At 42.7% G+C, this 16,609-nt stretch overlaps 1 protein-coding gene across 5 annotated transcripts in view; it reads left to right on the forward strand.

The window, feature by feature from the left end:
- Positions 1-16,609, forward strand: part of BCL2 (BCL2 apoptosis regulator) — a 179,207-nt gene that overhangs the window by 45,766 nt on the left and 116,832 nt on the right. Inside the window, exon 3 of one of the 5 annotated variants that reach the window (XM_019657717.1) lies at positions 1,624-2,200. The exons of the other annotated variants lie outside the window; for them this stretch is intronic. Coding sequence (XP_019513262.1) covers positions 1,624-1,668 — 45 coding nt within the window. The 3' untranslated portion in view covers positions 1,669-2,200. Of the gene's footprint in view, positions 1-1,623; positions 2,201-16,609 lie in introns of those variants that run through there. 5 annotated transcript variants of the gene reach the window in all.

Consider the following 16,609-nt stretch of genomic DNA (forward strand, 5'->3'; position numbering starts at 1 on the left):
TTTTGAATTAGCGTCTTGGGTTTCTCTGGATAGATACCCAAGAGTGGAATTGCTGGGTCATACGGTAGTTCCATTTCCAGTTTTTTGAGATACCTCCATTACTGATTTCCATAATGGCTGCACCAATCTGCAGTCCCATGTTTTAATTCTTTATCATTGTCAATTTACTTTGGTTTGCTTTTGACCTTCACCACCACCCCTGTTGGTAAACATAAATTGTAGCTGTTAACTTGCTTTCCTTGACGTGTTGTGAAGGACTTTCTTTTTAAGGAGTTAGTAGGATTTTGAAGGGAGGGTGTTTGTTGTACATTGCTTACCTCTACTGTTTGATCCAATGAAAATGGCCTTGGAAGTTCTCAGTAGGCAGACTCAGTGCAGAACCCTTGCTCTGGTCTGCAAAAGTTTGTATGATGTATTCTGCATATGCAGTGAGTGGTTGATTGGTTTTGCAGAAAATCTAACCAAGAGGAAGCATTCTGACGCTGGCATTCGCCTTGCTCTTCATGCATCCAATTTATACTCTCTACTTTTTGTCTATAAAATTTGCCACTTAGAAAGGACTATCCTTTCATGGGAAATGGATTTGATTTTTTTATATATAGATATAGCATTATGGAAATGTGGCTGCATTACCAAACCTTCCTAGAAGGTTGGGAAGCTTATTTTTATTTGATCCCTGCCTTTCCTGTGATTTGAAACTAGGCTGTAAACCAGCCATCAGGCACAGGGGCTACCAAGAGACATACAACAGAAGCAGCCTCAGAAATAGAAATTAAATTTATAGGCAGTGAGATAGGGTAATTAGTTTTTATATTTAAAACTATCCTAAAACCAGAAGAGTCTGTTGTCTCAGACAGGGAATGGAATTGAGTTTGAATCAAATAATAGTTCAATGGAAACTGCTTTGTATAAAATGTGTACATAAGTCTGCTGTGTATGTGTGTATATATGTAAATTATATATATATATATATATATATATTTCTTTTCTCAAACACATGAATTAAAGTGCCAGCTTAAGTCCAAAACTTCAAATTGCACAAATCATTTGTACTTAAATTTCTTAGCCTTAAATGTTGATACAGCTAAGGATAATCTGATTAGCCCATGATCTGCCTTTTTTTTTTCTTTGTTATTTGGAGTTTCAAAATCAAACAAACAAAAAAACTTCTGCTTTTTGCATGGAGAGCAAGAACTGTATCTGAGTGTTATGCTTTTTATCCAACTGTTGTTCGCTACAGAATGTACATTTAAAACATGATATGTAGGTAAAACGATAAAAGACACGAGACTATGAAGTGTCGACTGATGTTAAATATGTGTAAATTCAACGTACCTTCTGTAACGACAGCGCTTTAGCCACTGGTCTCTGTCATTCTGAATTGGCAGACACCAGATCCTGGTTTGGCTTGCGAACAGGTTTTTTTTTTCAAGGTTGCATCACGCCTTTGGGAGGGCATCCTGTCTGAAATCTGCTGTCTCCCCAGCCTGGGTCAATGGGGACAGAGAGAAATAGCATCTGTCAGCTGTGCTGAAGTCTCCCACATTTGGAGTCAGTCACTGGTTCTTTGCCGAGGGATCAGCTAATGAAACTGCCACTTTTTGTGGCATCCTTGTTTTCCAGAGACAAGCCTACGAATGGGATGAACTTGGAAACGAGAAGCGATGATGCTGGCCTCCCCACTTGAGCAAAGAGCAGTCAGAAGCGTAACCCCCGTGGTCCCTGCTCTCCGGGTCCCAGGAGGGTTTCATCAACCCTGGGATCTTTGTCTCTTTTCTCTGCCTAGTGTCATAAATCTGTTTCAAAGGAAAGAAAAGAGATGGTTGTTAAAGCATAAACCTCCAGGTCAGGTCTTGTTACATCAAACTTCAAGATGATGTCCAAAACCTTTTGTTGAACTGCAATGCTAGATTGGCTTGAAAAAACTGAGCCATTCATTGCCTGAGGAGAGGAAAGCTTTTTGTTGTAAGAAGGTGGCTGCATGGTTGGTGTGTGGAAGTGTTTGCGTATGTAGAAGTGGGATGGGCTCGGGAATAGCATCCGGCTCTTGTGGGGACCAAAATCAGAACTAAACAGCCAACCCGATGCACCTAAAAACTAAAGCAAGGGGAATCAGGGAGTGCATCCCTATTTGTAGAGCAGTTTTCACTCAGGTACGATTTCTTTCAGTGGCTTGAAGTTTTCAGTGTCAGATCAAGTTTTCTTTCTTGTACCCCAATTCCTCATATGTTTGTTTGCCATCTGTTCATTTCCATTGCAAACTGCTCTTAACACAATGTTACTCAGTGTTAATTAGAACATGTGTCTCTCTGTCATTCATCTGGGGAAGGGGTTAATGATGATTTATGTCCCTTTAATTGGTTTTCCTCCAAACTGTTATATGTCATTTATTATTTTATAAGAATGGAATGAGAAAGAGCACCTCGTTTTTATTCTTTATAGCTTTAATCATATGGCTCTTTTAAAAACCACTCTGGGCCTAAATGTTTTGGTGTTTAAAAAAATGTGGTCCTTACGTTCTTATTAAGTCACGATACGTATGAGTGTGTATTTGCTGCTTTACTGGTGAACAGTTTATTATTTACATTTGTTAATTTATTTTGGAATACATAATATGTTTACATGGTTCAAAATTCAAAATACATATATAGGTATATGTATATGTACATATGTGTATATATTGATTTCTCCCTTTTTATACAGAGGGAGGCAGACATATGTGTTTTCTGCATGTATGCTTTTCACTTCAATACCTTTTGGAATTCAGTGCATATCAGTGAATGAGCTTCCTCTTTCTTTGTTAAGGCTACATTGTATGAATGTGCTATGACTTATTAACTCGTTTCGTTACTATTAGGCATTTAGGCTGTTTCTAATTTTTTCTGTGACAGACAATGATGCAGTGAAAGCTTTGTATTACATGATTTTGTGCCTATAGCAAAGAAATCCTAGAAATGGCATTGCTGCAACCCACAGTGAATGCATTTGTTATTGTGATTGAATCTGTCAAATTGCTCTCTGTAGAAGTTAGCAGCTCACAGCTCCAGTAGCAGTGGGGCTGGTCATCAGCCCTTTTACATTTGTGAAAATAATGGGTGAAATAGCTATCTTGGTTTCTGGTTTAATTTGTCCTTTCTCTGATTTTGAGTGGTGTTATGTTTAATGAACAATTTAAAGTAGAAGATAAATACTTGTACTTAGATGGATATATATATATATATGTGTGTGTGTGTGTGTGTTTGTGTGTGTGTGTGTGTGTATATATATATATTCATCTACTAGATGAAATATAAATATATGAATATATACATATATATTCATGAATATATATATTTCAAATGTGGGTGCCTATTTGTTCATTTTCTCCCTCAATCCCCTCAAAACACCAGTAAATGATATCTGGTTTCTAGTAAATTAGACAGCTAATTTCTATCTGGCTGTGTTATTAACATTAAATATGCTGTAAGTGTTGGAAGATACCTAATATTCTCCTTTATCTAATTACCAAAAGCACATTGCTGAAATCAAATTTTAACTGAAAAATTTAAGAATAATGCATTTCAAACTAATCTAGTCCGGCTTATATTTGTAATGGTCCATTACATGGTATCTTTTAAGATACGATGTTTTAAGTCAATTAAATTCTGACATGTTGCTTTTTACTAAAAGTTCACAGATTCTAGAGAAATCACATTTTCTTAGATGTGATAAAAAAAATGTTCTTTACAGTAAAAAATGGCCGCCTTCTCCTTGATATTTTTCTTTGTGCTGAGCTTTAGATGAAATCCCCTTGTGACTATTTGTGATGACTGTTGCCTTGCTGTAATAACTGAATTCATCTAGACCAGCGGTTCTCAACCTTTCATAGGGGTCGCCTAAGACCATCGGAAAACACATATTTTCGATGGTCTTAGGAACCGAGACACCTACCTCTATCCATCTCCAGGCCCACATGGAGATACGCCCACATACGAGTACCCGGCGACCCCTGTGAAAAGATCGTTTGACCCCCAAAGGGGTCGTGACCCACAGGTTGAGAACCGCTGCTCTAGACGATTCTATGACGTCTGTCAGAGAAGTCAGGCAGTCTGTTATTAGTGTTAGGTCTCCTGGTACATATTCCTTGCGTGCTCTCACAAGTCACATAAATCTCTACAAGTGGGGAAATACAGTGTCCATTTCTTGGTAGACTGAAATTTCTCTCTTCTATTTTAAAAAGGAAAACTGATAATTCTCACAGTTACAGGCTAAATAATAATTCCATGGCATAGATGCCATTTGTTTTTCTCCCCTGAGAGTCCCAGCTGTGGTTTCTTCAGGCCATGAAAAGAGGTGGCTTCTTTGGCAGGTACGAAATTTGAAAACTGAGCACCTGCTGCATTATAATTAGTAGGGGTTTTCCCTTTGAGATAAATAAGACTTGCTATTGCAACGAACTTTGTGAATAATAAAAAGAGACTATTTCTACTGCCCAGTCAGCAAATCAACCAATCTCTACAAGGGAAGTTGCCTTGAATGTAAATGGCAGTTTTGAATTGTTGAGCTATATTTCACACTGTCGTGAAACCAAGTTCTATCTCCCCTGAAGTCTAGACTCACAAAACATTCGAGCCAGGAGATTGCTGGGTATCTGGCAGCGAATCCCAGTTTCATAGGTAAGGAAACTGAAGGTCAGAGAAACTCAGGATCATTTCAGTGGGTAACAAAGCTAGCTAGCACTCACGAATGCTGGCCCCAAACTTCACCTGGCTAAATTGTCCCAGAAATCTTTCTTTAAGATTTTTTTGTTTTACTGGAAAAATGCATGCTCTTTAAGAAGTCGGTCTGAGGTCTCTTGGTAAAACCCTTGGTAGGTTAGCTTTTAGTGGGGGTGGTTTTGCTGAAGTCCTTCAGCGGGAGAGAACCACAAAGTGCCCTTTCTCAGAAAGGCACATGGGAAAACGAGGTCGTCAGGGATGTTCCCTGTGATGTGGAGATGCACCTACAGGACAGTGACAACTTTCTGGAGACTTCTGCTGTGTGTGAAGAAAGAAGCAAAGGAGGGCAGAAATGTTGGGAAAAATAAAGGCATCCCCACCCATGAACCTGGTCAGACATGGGTTGCTTTATGAAGCATTTAAGGAAACCTCTTGTGGGGACTATTGTTATATTTTTCTGAAGGAAGAAAGAGAGGGGGAAGAAAGAAAAAGAGAAGAGGAAGTAAGAAGAGATAGAGGGAAGGAGAGAAGAGGAGAGGGAAAGAGGGAGGGAGCATGGGTCTTACCTACATCACAGGTAATACAGCTTCTCAATAATAGTTCCCCAAAAGTCTCTTACTTGGAGCAAAGGGACCATTGCCATTTGGTGACAGCGGCCTTAACCATAGTCCATAGCTCTTCGTGATACATCTTTGTCCGGAACCTCCCAAAGTTGGATTTCCGGCTCAAGTCCTTCAACTGAAGTGTAGACGCCTATAGGTAACTGAAGATTTGCCTATGAAACAGCTGAACCTCAGCGCATCTGGGACTTAACCTGTCATCTTCCTTTCTCCCCCGACCAGTTCCTTTGTCTGAACTCCTCATCTCAGTGAGTTGATCACAGTTCTCCACATTGGCCAGATCGGACCCCTGGGGATTACCCCTCCCTGGTCCCCTCTTCTCGCTCTCCTACCCGCTTCAAGCCCACTGGACTCCATCTCCACTGTGTCTCCTGAATCGTCCTCTTGCTATTCCTCACTGCCACGTCTTAGCGTTCATGTCTTCATCATTTCTTCTTGAGCTGCTGCAGCAACCTCCAAGTGGCCTCTCTGCCACCCAGTTTTGCCTTTCTCCAACTTGTCTTCCAAACAGTTGCCAGAGAACTCTTTCTAGGAAAGCCTGTCCAGTCGTGGAATTCCCCTGCCTGAAATGTTCCATTTGCCTCCCCACCCCCTCCCATGAGAGAAACAGGTCCATGCTCACCCCCGTAGCCATGTCTCTTGCTATTCCCATCCTCACAGGCTACATTCCACACACACACACACACACACACACACACACACACACACAGAGCCCGTGGGGGCACCAGTGCATTTCCTATCCTCTGACCTTTGCACGCACTATTCCTTTTGAGTGGTTTCTTCTGCTTCCCTCCCTTGTCTAAATCCTACTGAGCTTCCTCATCTCAGCTTGGATGGCATTTTTCAGAGACGTCCTCCTTGACCAGACAGGTAAACTTAATTTAACAAACACATACATACTTTTACCGAGTGCCAGGCGCTGGTCTACAGGCTTTCCATAGACTCATTCCTGCATTCCCCCAAACCTTAGCAGGATTACTATCCCCATTTTATGGATGAGGAAAGCGAGACCTTGATTGAGTGGTGAAGTAACTTACCCAAGGCCACACAGCCAGTGAGTGGGGGAACCCGTTCTGGAGGCAGCGCCCTAATCCCTCAGCTGGGCCTGGCTCACGGAATGCCCCTCAATGCTCTTTGGCAGCTGCTGTCACTGGCCCGCTGGCTTCAAGGCTGGGCCAGAGCCAGTGCTGGCCACTGTTTGGCACCCGATTCTGATTTGTATGTGGTGTATATCTTTACATATGTAGGTAGGGGTGTGTGTGTGTGTGTGTGTGTGTGTGTGTGTGTGTGTGTGTGTGTGTATTACCTATTCAAAAATAAATTACATATATAAACATATATTTATAAATATATGCACATATAATTTATTTTTGAATAGGTACATATTATTAAATTCAAAAGACACACAAAGTATGCAATGACGAGGAAGTCTGTCTTCTAACCTTGCCTCCACACTACTTCTCCCCGGAAGCACCTATTGCTGCCAGTCTCTTGCGTATCTTCCCAGGGGCTATGTGTGTATATATATATGTATAAATGTTATAGTGTAAACCCTATATCATTTCGTTTTTACATTTGTGATGGCATATTCTGCTTGCCATTTTTAATTTGCTTTTTTTGCGTAGCAGTATTCCTTGGGGCTTGTTCCATATCAACACATGAAAAGCTTCCTCTTCTCTTTTGTGGCGAAATAATAGGTCATTCGAGGGAGATGCCATAATTTATTTAATCGGTCTCCTTTTGTTGGATATTTAGATTGTTCTCAAACGTTTGCTAGTACAAACATTGCTGCAAAGATTGGCTCCCTACAGGCTTCACTTTGCACACATATGAGTTTTATCTGCAGGATAAAATCCTGGAATTGGAATTTGGGGTCGGAGGGTAAGTACATTTATAATTTTGATAGATAGTGCCAGATTGTCTTCAGAGAGGATGTATCCATTTATTCTCTCATTAGTAATTTATGAGAGTGCCTCTTCCCTCGTACCCTCACCAGTGCGTTATAATAAAACGTTTTGATGTTCACCAAAGCAAATACATTTAGTCTGCATTTCTCATATATGAGTAAAGTTCAGTGTCTTTTAATGTGTTTGTGAACTGTTTTGATTTCCTTTTATATTAGCTGACGGTCCCTTTGGCTTTGTTGGATCTTTTCTTATTGATTTATAAGCATTCCTTATATATTAATGAAATTAGCCTTTTGTCTATGATTTATGTTTCAAATAGTTCTCTGCTTTGTCATTTGTCTTTGTTTATGGTTTTTTTCCCCCCTCAGGCAGAAAGTTTTTATTTTCATGTAATCAAATTGATCAGTTTTTTTCTTTTACGGCCTGTGGGCCTTGAGTCATAGTGTGACTGGCCTGCCCCACGCCTAGATTATAAAAGCCTCCTCCATCTGCCCATGTGTATGTGTGAAGTTGTTTCAGAGAGAATTAGTAGAGTATAATAGCTTGGAAAGCAGGTTCTGGAGTCAGACTGACCTAACTTTTAAGCCCTGGCTTCCTCTTTAACTAGTTCTATAACCCTGGATGAAATATTTAAATGGATTGTTAGTATCTGCAGCCTAGGGTTACTGTGAAAACCAAATGTATACGATACAGCAACATTTCCTGTGTTTAATTACTGATAGCTGCCTTTATTGTCCTATTATTTTCTCTCCAAATGCAGTCATAGTGGCGCGAGGACAGAAGCCCGTTCATTCTTCTCTTTCTTCTGTCTTCCTCTTGCCATCATGCCCGGCCCCTCCCAGGCCCAGTCCCAGCCTTCGTACCGGGCTCTGCTGGAAGCGCATGAGTGGTCATTTTGATTGCTTCACTGTTTATTTTGATTTGAGAGGGACAGGCCTGGAGTTCTGGCTGGAGCCACCTGGAGTGCCACAGGTGACTGTCCGGTCCTCACTTGCCACACATCTGTTCTCCCAGCCTCTCGAGGACCTGGCGCCGTGCCGGGTCTTGGTTTTGTTTCTTTCCATGGGTCATCAGTGAGACCCTGCGTGCTTCCCTTTGCAGCCCCCTGCCCTGTAGGGTCCTCTTGCATCTATGCCTTCCGCTCCGTGGACATTCTTCCTCTGTAAACAGTCGCCTCCTCCCCATTGCTGTCTCTCTGTGGGCTGGCGCCTGTCCTTGCTCTTGTTCACGTTCTGAGGGGACTTGAAACTAGTGTAGTCCATGGAGTAGGTGCCTAGTAAATACTGTGACCAAACGAGTGGGAGAAACAAGAGGTGGGGTGTAGGCACTGATGGTAAGACCCTTAAATCACTTGGCTCGGCCTCCATTCCCATCGACCGTGTAGGAAGGGATAACCCAAAGGAGTAAGTCTTTCAGTGGATGACCACCCTACAAATTTCCATTATGTCAGCTTCTGTTAACATTTACTAACATTTTAGTTAGTTGTCATCGATGTCAACTGCTTAACAATGTTTAATATTATGCAGGCGGCTCAAAGACACCAGCGCTGTGGTGGCAGAGCTGAGAACAGAGGCCTGAATTTCCTGACTCTTATCTCTGGCACCCCCTTTAATCCTCCTTTGCCTCTTTAAGTTATTTCCTTTGTACACTTAATTTTAGCAGTGGCCCCTTGACATTCCAGCGGTAGGAGATGCAGCGAAGCAGTTAAGATCATCTCCTATTTAATTTTGTCACTCTCCTTGCCACCGATAAAATAATGCTTGGAGCATTTGTGTTGAGCTTCACAGTGACGTGTGTCAAATGTCAATGATGACCGATCTGAAACATGCTAGTACAGTGCCAGGGAGAGAGTTTAAGGGCATGGATGAAGGACAGGTTATGAGGAGGGAAAATAACAGAGGAAATAAGACATCTTACTATTTTGTTAAGTGTAACAGGGGCCTTACTGAGGGAACAGTGGTATAGGGGTACAAAATGAATAAGTCACGTCCCCTGAACTCAGAGGCAAGACCTACTGCATGCTGAGCACTTGGCACATTTTTACACTTGAAATTTGCAACAATCCTAAAAGATGGGCATCTTTGTTCCAGTTTTAGGGGTAAGGGAGTTCAGTTGAAGAGAACTTGAGTAACTTGTCTTGGATCCCATAGTAATCGCAGAGCCAGGGATAAAATGGTGAACCCGTTTCACTATCTTATTGCATCAGCCATATTGCATTGTCTTCCAGGAACTTATGCTCCAGTCAGGGGAAGAGGGTGATGAACAGCATCGGGACTGTTTTCAGTGGAAAAGTAAAAAATAATGGCCTGTGAATAAGAGGAAGGTATCGATCCCCTTGAGTTTCCTTTCTGGTCGGGGTTTTGGCTCTTAAATTCTGTTGTGCCGTGAACATTCAAGAGAGAAAGGTCACTTGTCAGCCGCCCTGCTCCCCCAGCCCTCACCTTGATAAAAGAAGCCTCCTTATCACCTGACTCACCTGCAGGTAACAAAACAGGTTTTTAAAATATGTAATAGAGAAGCACTGCGTGTTCTTTTCTGGCAGCAGTCCAGGGGCAGCAAAACCATATTAGCACTGCCTGGAACCCTGGGCCCAATGAGTTAATTTTTTTAAAAATGCTTGAGTTTTCTGAGTTCCCATGGTATGTTACTAGAAAGTTCTGTAGCTTTAAAAGCACTCAGCCTTCATTTCCTCCCACCCATACCCATTCCACATGGATCGTGCAGTGAACATTCAAGAGAGAGGTTTATCATCGGCTGTCCTGCACCCCCGGCTGTGCCCACCCCCTCACTGGATGCCCCTAAATGCTGACATTCATGGTGAGCGTACACTTGGAAGGATTTCCGCCCCTCTGTGAAAGACTTCAGTTACCTCCTCTCTGGCTTCCAGAAGGATCTTCTTTACCCCAACTTGAAATCTTGCTGTATTCCTAAGTGTTTTGGAAACAAAATGTGCAGTGGGAGAATTCCGGCTTTGTGAATATTGGATCACTTTGTTCCCTGGCACAACAATCTCTCCTTTGTATTAAACATCTGAGAACAGAAGTTCTAAATAACATTTTTATATTCCCTGTTGATGTGAGTTCTTTATTTTGGGATAACAGTGTGGTGCTTGTCCTTCTGTCAAATTTGATTGTCCTTGCCCCATCTGAAATGGTAAGGATGCTGCCGACCCGCAACCTGGAGTTGTACTGTGTAGTGGTGAGGAGCGGGTGCCTGCCCCCCGGGACTTTCTTGTTGGGTCTCTCCCGGCTCCAGTGAGCGGCCTGTGTCCTAATGGGATGGCCAAGTGGTCAGAGCCAAGGCACCTAGTCCGCTGGCCTGACCGTGAGCTGAGAGGCTGAGCTGGCCAGCTACAAAGAGACCAGATGGGCAGACAGACCAAAATAGCCACTTATCCACCTCCTTCCTGGAAGTGCAGACGGGCTGCCTTGGAGGTCCAAGAAGACCTAATTTGGTCAAAAAAACCGGCCTGTACTCCGAACAGGAGATTGAGTTGTGACCCTGGCGAGAGTTCCCTACCTCCAGTTTTTTATTTCCACCAATCGCATTTGCACATCCTCAGGTTGGCCAGCCAGATAGGCAACGACTAATTGGTACCAAATGCCCTTAACAGTAAAGCCCTTCTGATCATTTTCCTTTCTTTTGTGCTTGTACAGAGTACTTGTACTTTAACTCCAAAGAAAATAAGTACATGTGCTGTCATCTTGAGGCAAACCCACTATTATAAAAATTCAGTTTTGTGAGACAACATGGGCCATTTTTATTTATTTTTCAGAAAATTTATCACATTCCTTAAATGACATAGACAGTATAATAAAAATATGATTTATTCCCCCAAGAATGTTTAGATTTCTGTGTAAGCTGCAATACCATCCTTTTTTCTTTCTCATTGGACAAATACACATTGGGTTGTCCTACGTGAGGCCAGGCTGCCCAGTGTGGCTCTCCTGTAGCTCAGACAAGGAGCACATTGGCTCTGGTGTCTAGTCACTTTGGGTCAGGCACGCATTCCTTGGGCCTCATTTCTTCAGTGAGGATTTACTTGGTACTTCCCATGAGCCAAGCACTGTGCGTCTTTCCTCTGTGTCTGCCTGGTTCCTGACGGGACCGGTTGGAATGGGAGTACTGTGTTCTCTCTTGGACGAGGGGCAATGTTTGATCCTTGGTCCACCTGGAGAGCTTCTTAGAAGCTGATGCAGCAGCAGGCGACCCCTCGAGCCTTAGGTACTGGGATGGATTAGATTAATTCCTAAGTGGACGAACGCTGTACTTTTCCTATTGAACCTTTCCCTGCAAACTAAAATGGGAAAAATCATTCTCTGAACAGACAAGCTCAAGTGATAATAAAAAATGCCCTCTATTAGGCAGCCTGACAGTATCTGCATTAGTCAGTCGGTGTTTGGATAAGACCAAGCCCCTTGAGGGGAATGGAAGCCCTTCTCCAGACCTTAATTGATTTTTGTGTTCGTTCTGCTTCTTTTAATTCTTCATGGGAAAGTGATTTGTAGTGCAAAGTGGCTTTATGTGTTATAGGTGCTGTATTATGTAAGACCGGTCTTATCAAAAGATCATTTCTACTTGTTTTGCCCTTTTTTTTTTTCCTGATCCAACTCATGTTTATTTTTTGTTTCCATTTTATTTCTTCTTGTTTATACAGTTTTGGTTCCTCTTCTTCCTCCCACTTCATCAATCCCCATCATCGTTGGCCAGGGGGATGGCAGGAGATGGGGGCACTCGGTCCATTCTTTTTTTTTTTCTTTTTTTTTTTTTAAATCAATTGGCTAGAGATAGTCACCTTTCCCCCAGTGAGTTTGTTACATAATAAAGTTTCATTACTTAGAAATCTGACCTCTAAGAAGCTGGGCCGTGTTCATTCCTAGGGATCGAGGAACCGTCCGGGCCTGGGTGTCCTGTGGGGTCTGTGCCATCACTGGCTCAGGAACAGGGCAGCTCCATACAGAAGAACCCTGTCGTGTAAGAAAGTTCTAGAGAATAGTAACTACTAAAACCTCTTTTGGTAAAAATGAGGTTGCAAAGCCCTCAATTATGTGCCTCTTAATTTACATAATAAACCCAGCACTTGGAGATCTGGAGGGTATTGGCACATTTTCCGTGATGTTGCCAGGGAGCTCTGCCTGTGTCCTCATCTGATACATTGCTCTGTGTGTGCGGACGCGTGCGCGTGCGTGTGCGTGTGTGTACGGCATGAGGAAAAAGGAGATGCTTAACTGTTGTGTATGAGGAGGGTCTGGTTAGGCTTATACCATAACTAAAAAGATCCAATGCGTTTACAGCAGCATTGCTATGACCAAGAACAAAGCTGATGAGAAGAAGCCAGGCATGATTAAAGCACATCTTTAATGGTTTCTGGAACATCTGAGTCTAAGGGGTCGGTGTTCATCACGATATGTTGAGAGGTGTTGTTTTTAAAGCAAGAAAGGAGAAAAGGCCAGCTGTGGAGACCGGTAACCGAGACCATCAGAAAGCAGATGTGTGCGCTTGAATGTAGTCAGTTCTAAGTGGATCCCCAGCCTTTTCTGTCTGCAGGACTGGAGGGAGAGTTCCGTGAAAGGTCACTTCATGAAAATGAGGCCGTTCTATGCTTTGTGTTCGAGATAGATCCACGTATGCACTAGCTTTTCAGCTTGTGGCTTGCTTTCTCCTGGGCACAATCCCCACCTGCCTGTGGAAGTCTGTTCTGGGTGACCTTGTCACCCTGCAAACACGAAAGGGAAGACACTTGCTGAGGTCTGAACATCTGATAGCCAAGTGGGGAGGGAAGGTAACCCCCTGCGTGGCAGTGAGGTGTTACCCACGGAAACTGATGGCTGGGCTGAAAATAAAAGCAAACTGTTCCCCCTTGGGCAGTGCAATGACTGCTGTCAGGATTCTGCTCCTGATAAAATGCCGCCCCTTTGTTCTGCCTCCTGCGTGTTCATCCATGTGATAGCTGTTAGACATTCCATTCAGTTTCCATCCACCTGGCACAGCTTCAGTGCCAACGAATGGCAGGGTGTTCCCCAGCTGCCCCGGGAGCCGCGTGCAGACAGACCTGTGCAGAGGCCCCTTTAGTGCACGCACACCACATTTGTCTTCTGCGTTCTGTTTCTCTCTCGCGCAGGGCATGCTAGGAACTCTGTCCTGTCCTTTCTGTGATGGGGGCTGGCGCACTAGGTTCCACAGCCATCAATAGGCCTGTTCATGTGGGAGGTGACAACATAGCCTGCCACGACATTACAGGCTGCTGGGCTCAATGTGAGCTCTCTTCTTAGAGTGAGCAAAGGGCATGGGACTTCTCACGGCTGGGAGAGTCACAGCCCACACCACAGATCAGAGATACTTGATCCAGGCCGCGGGGGAGCACTGAGCCTTTCTTTTTGTGGGTTAAATAAAATGTGATGAGCAAACGTTTGTGATTAAACCCTATTGTGAGGTTTTCTGATAATGCATAACCTAATCACCGAAATCTTTGGTCAGGCATTGTTTTGCATGTTAATCTGCAAAGGAAGCCAGTGACAAGCTCTCTGATGGTCTCTGTGTTTATTATAGTTGATTTGTAATCACCCAAGTGAATAGGGAAAATTACCATCATTGATGATACAAACCCACAGAAAGTCACCAAATACTTTGTGTTTGATTTTGAGACGTGGACAGCAGACAGACGTGTGATCATGCAGTGCCCAGACATTCAGCTACTCCCTGCTCGGGCAGCACCAGTGCTCCCTGAGGACAGATGGGGACAGTGTCCAGGGAGTGTCCACCAGAGGGTGGGGCGAGGCCAGGAGGATGACCGGAGGAAGCGATCATCAGCCCTAGCATCGGCCATGGAGAAAGCTGACCATGACATTACATGGATATTTTATTTATAGTTTCTAAAGATCAGGTAACACACGTGTGTGGTTAAAAAGATGAATAGTCTGGAAGGCTTATAATAAAAAGCAATGGCCCCTGTGTCCTCCTCTCCTCCCTCAGGCTCACTTCCCAGAGACAACACCTTTTTTAAAAAGTGCTTTTTGGTAATTACCTTCACATTTTTAAATATAGGTGTGCCATTTGTACTAGTGTCTGAGGGCTGCTGAACAAAGTACCACAGGCTGGTGGCGTCAAGGAGTGGGAATGTATTCTCCCACAGTCCTGGAACCTGGAAGTCCCAAGTCAAGGTGTCAGCAGAGCCATGCTGCCGCTGAAGGCTCCGGGGAAGAATCCTTCGGTGCCCCTTCCAGCTTCTGCTGGTGGCTGTCCATCCTTGGTGTTGCTTGGCTTGTGGCTGCATCACTCCCATCTCTGTTGCCATGTGGCCTTCTTCTGCTGTCACATGGTGCTCCCCTCTTCTTATGAGGACACTAGTCATGGATTAGAGCCTACCACAATGACCTCATCTTAACCACATCTGCAAAGACCCTATTTTCATAAAGGTCACGTTCACAGGTACCAGAGTTGGGACTTGAATGTGTCTTTTGGGGGGACACAGTTCAACCCATAATACCACTCTTTGTCAGTTTATAAGCATTTGGCTTTGTTGACTTCGTTCTAGGGTAAATGAGGTTTCTTTCCCTTATTCTCCCCTGAAGCTCTCGCCTCCATGGTATGTCACTCTTCTGAGTCCCTCCCCTTAAAGGACACTGCTTAAATTTCAAAAAAATTCTTGAATCTTCATTTCTTATTCTATTAGCCATAGAAAGTGTCACTTAATAACCCATTTAAAAAATGAGAATAGTATTTCTTCTGACTCCCCTCCCCTTTACCCACTTCCAGCCCCTGTTAACTAATGCCAAGGTTGAGAATGCCTGGGTTCTTTTTGGTTAACTAAATGGTTCAATCCTCTGCCACCTGTCCTCAGATGCAGAAGTGATATTTACCTATAGTTTCCATAGAAAGGATCTCCAAGTGGCAAACCAGTGAACAGTGTTTTCATTCTTTTATTATTATGACGATGCCTGCTGAATTGTATTGCCTTTGTATGCCATGTGGGTTTTAATTAAAATGCTTTTTGCCATTTGATGAATGACAATATGTGTTCATACTTTAGAATCTACATTGCGTATGATTTTGGATGGCAGCATACTTTTCTAGCTCAGGTTGGAAACTCCATTTATTAGTAGTTCAGCTTTTGAAATCCTTTTGCATTACATATTGAAATGAAGTGTTGTGTTTTATTAGGAAATGTTTGGATTACATGAAATAATACCCACATGGGTCTCTACTCTTTATGAGTTTTTAACAGCAGGTAACTCATTCTAAGGCAGTGCTAGTCAAGCTTTTGGATGTCAAAGCTTTTGTCTTTTTGTTTCGTTTTTCCTTTTAATTAAGGACCAGTAATAATAATTTTTTTTAAAAAAAAGGACCAATGTAGCAATGCTAACTTCTTACTTTGCCAAGTTGGGATATTAAGAAGTTAGCTACTGTGTACTTGCACTGGTTAACCCCCAAAAAGTAGGAAGAGCGTAATCTCAGAATAAATTACCCTATGTATTTTAAAATGGAATGGATTTAACTTAAAAAAAAAACACAACTCACTACCTTCCCTAGTTTTTGCATTTTGTGTAGATTGGTGAAACAGGCTGGAGGAAGGCTGTCGTGGGTCAACCTTGTTTAGTGGTCACGTGTTTGGTCTTAATGGATGGAGCATAACTGTTCATTATTCCACGTGTTTTGTGGCTGATTCATTTGATCATTAGAGCCTGGATGAAAGACGCTGAAGACAAGGAGGCAGGCTCCATGTGGGGTGGGAAGGTTGGTCACCCTATATTGTGACCCTTGGCTATAAGAGATCCCATCCCCCAACTACATAGCTCCAGTCAAGGCCAACTGAGCCAACTCACAAATTCGGGGTATTGGGCAGGAGAGGAAGCAGTGAGAGGAGTTTAAGATTTATCACCCCTGCATACGTAGCCCTTGATTAAGTCACCCCTTAACTCTGTCTTGGTTTCTTAAAGTTTCATCACGTGGTCACAAACAGTATCTGCCCCTATATATTCTACTAGGGTCATTTTGTAACTGAGGTGCTATAACTGGAAGTAGTAAGCATTCAGCAGATACACGGTGACAGCGTTTTTATAGCATTCTCAAACTAAACTAAATTTAAAACACAATAAGATTACTGGCTGTATTTGTTCCATCAAATGTATTTGATTCATTAACCATCCAGTTAAGTTCTTTCTGTCCTTAAAGAACTTGTAGATTGGCATATAACTATTAAGTTTTAGTAGGTTCCCTTGCTATATTCAGTGGAATTTAGTTTTCAGAATCTTTTAATATGACATTTTGTGAAATCCCCCCAAATAAGAACAGAATTAATTATTTCTTTGCTTTTTTTTTGGTAAGATATGTCGGTATGTGTGCCTGTAACAACCACAGATGATTTTAGTGGATGGTCATTTATAGC

Source organism: Hipposideros armiger, unplaced genomic scaffold (assembly GCF_001890085.2).
Source record: "Hipposideros armiger isolate ML-2016 unplaced genomic scaffold, ASM189008v1 scaffold_278, whole genome shotgun sequence".
Lineage (NCBI taxonomy): Eukaryota > Metazoa > Chordata > Mammalia > Chiroptera > Hipposideridae > Hipposideros > Hipposideros armiger.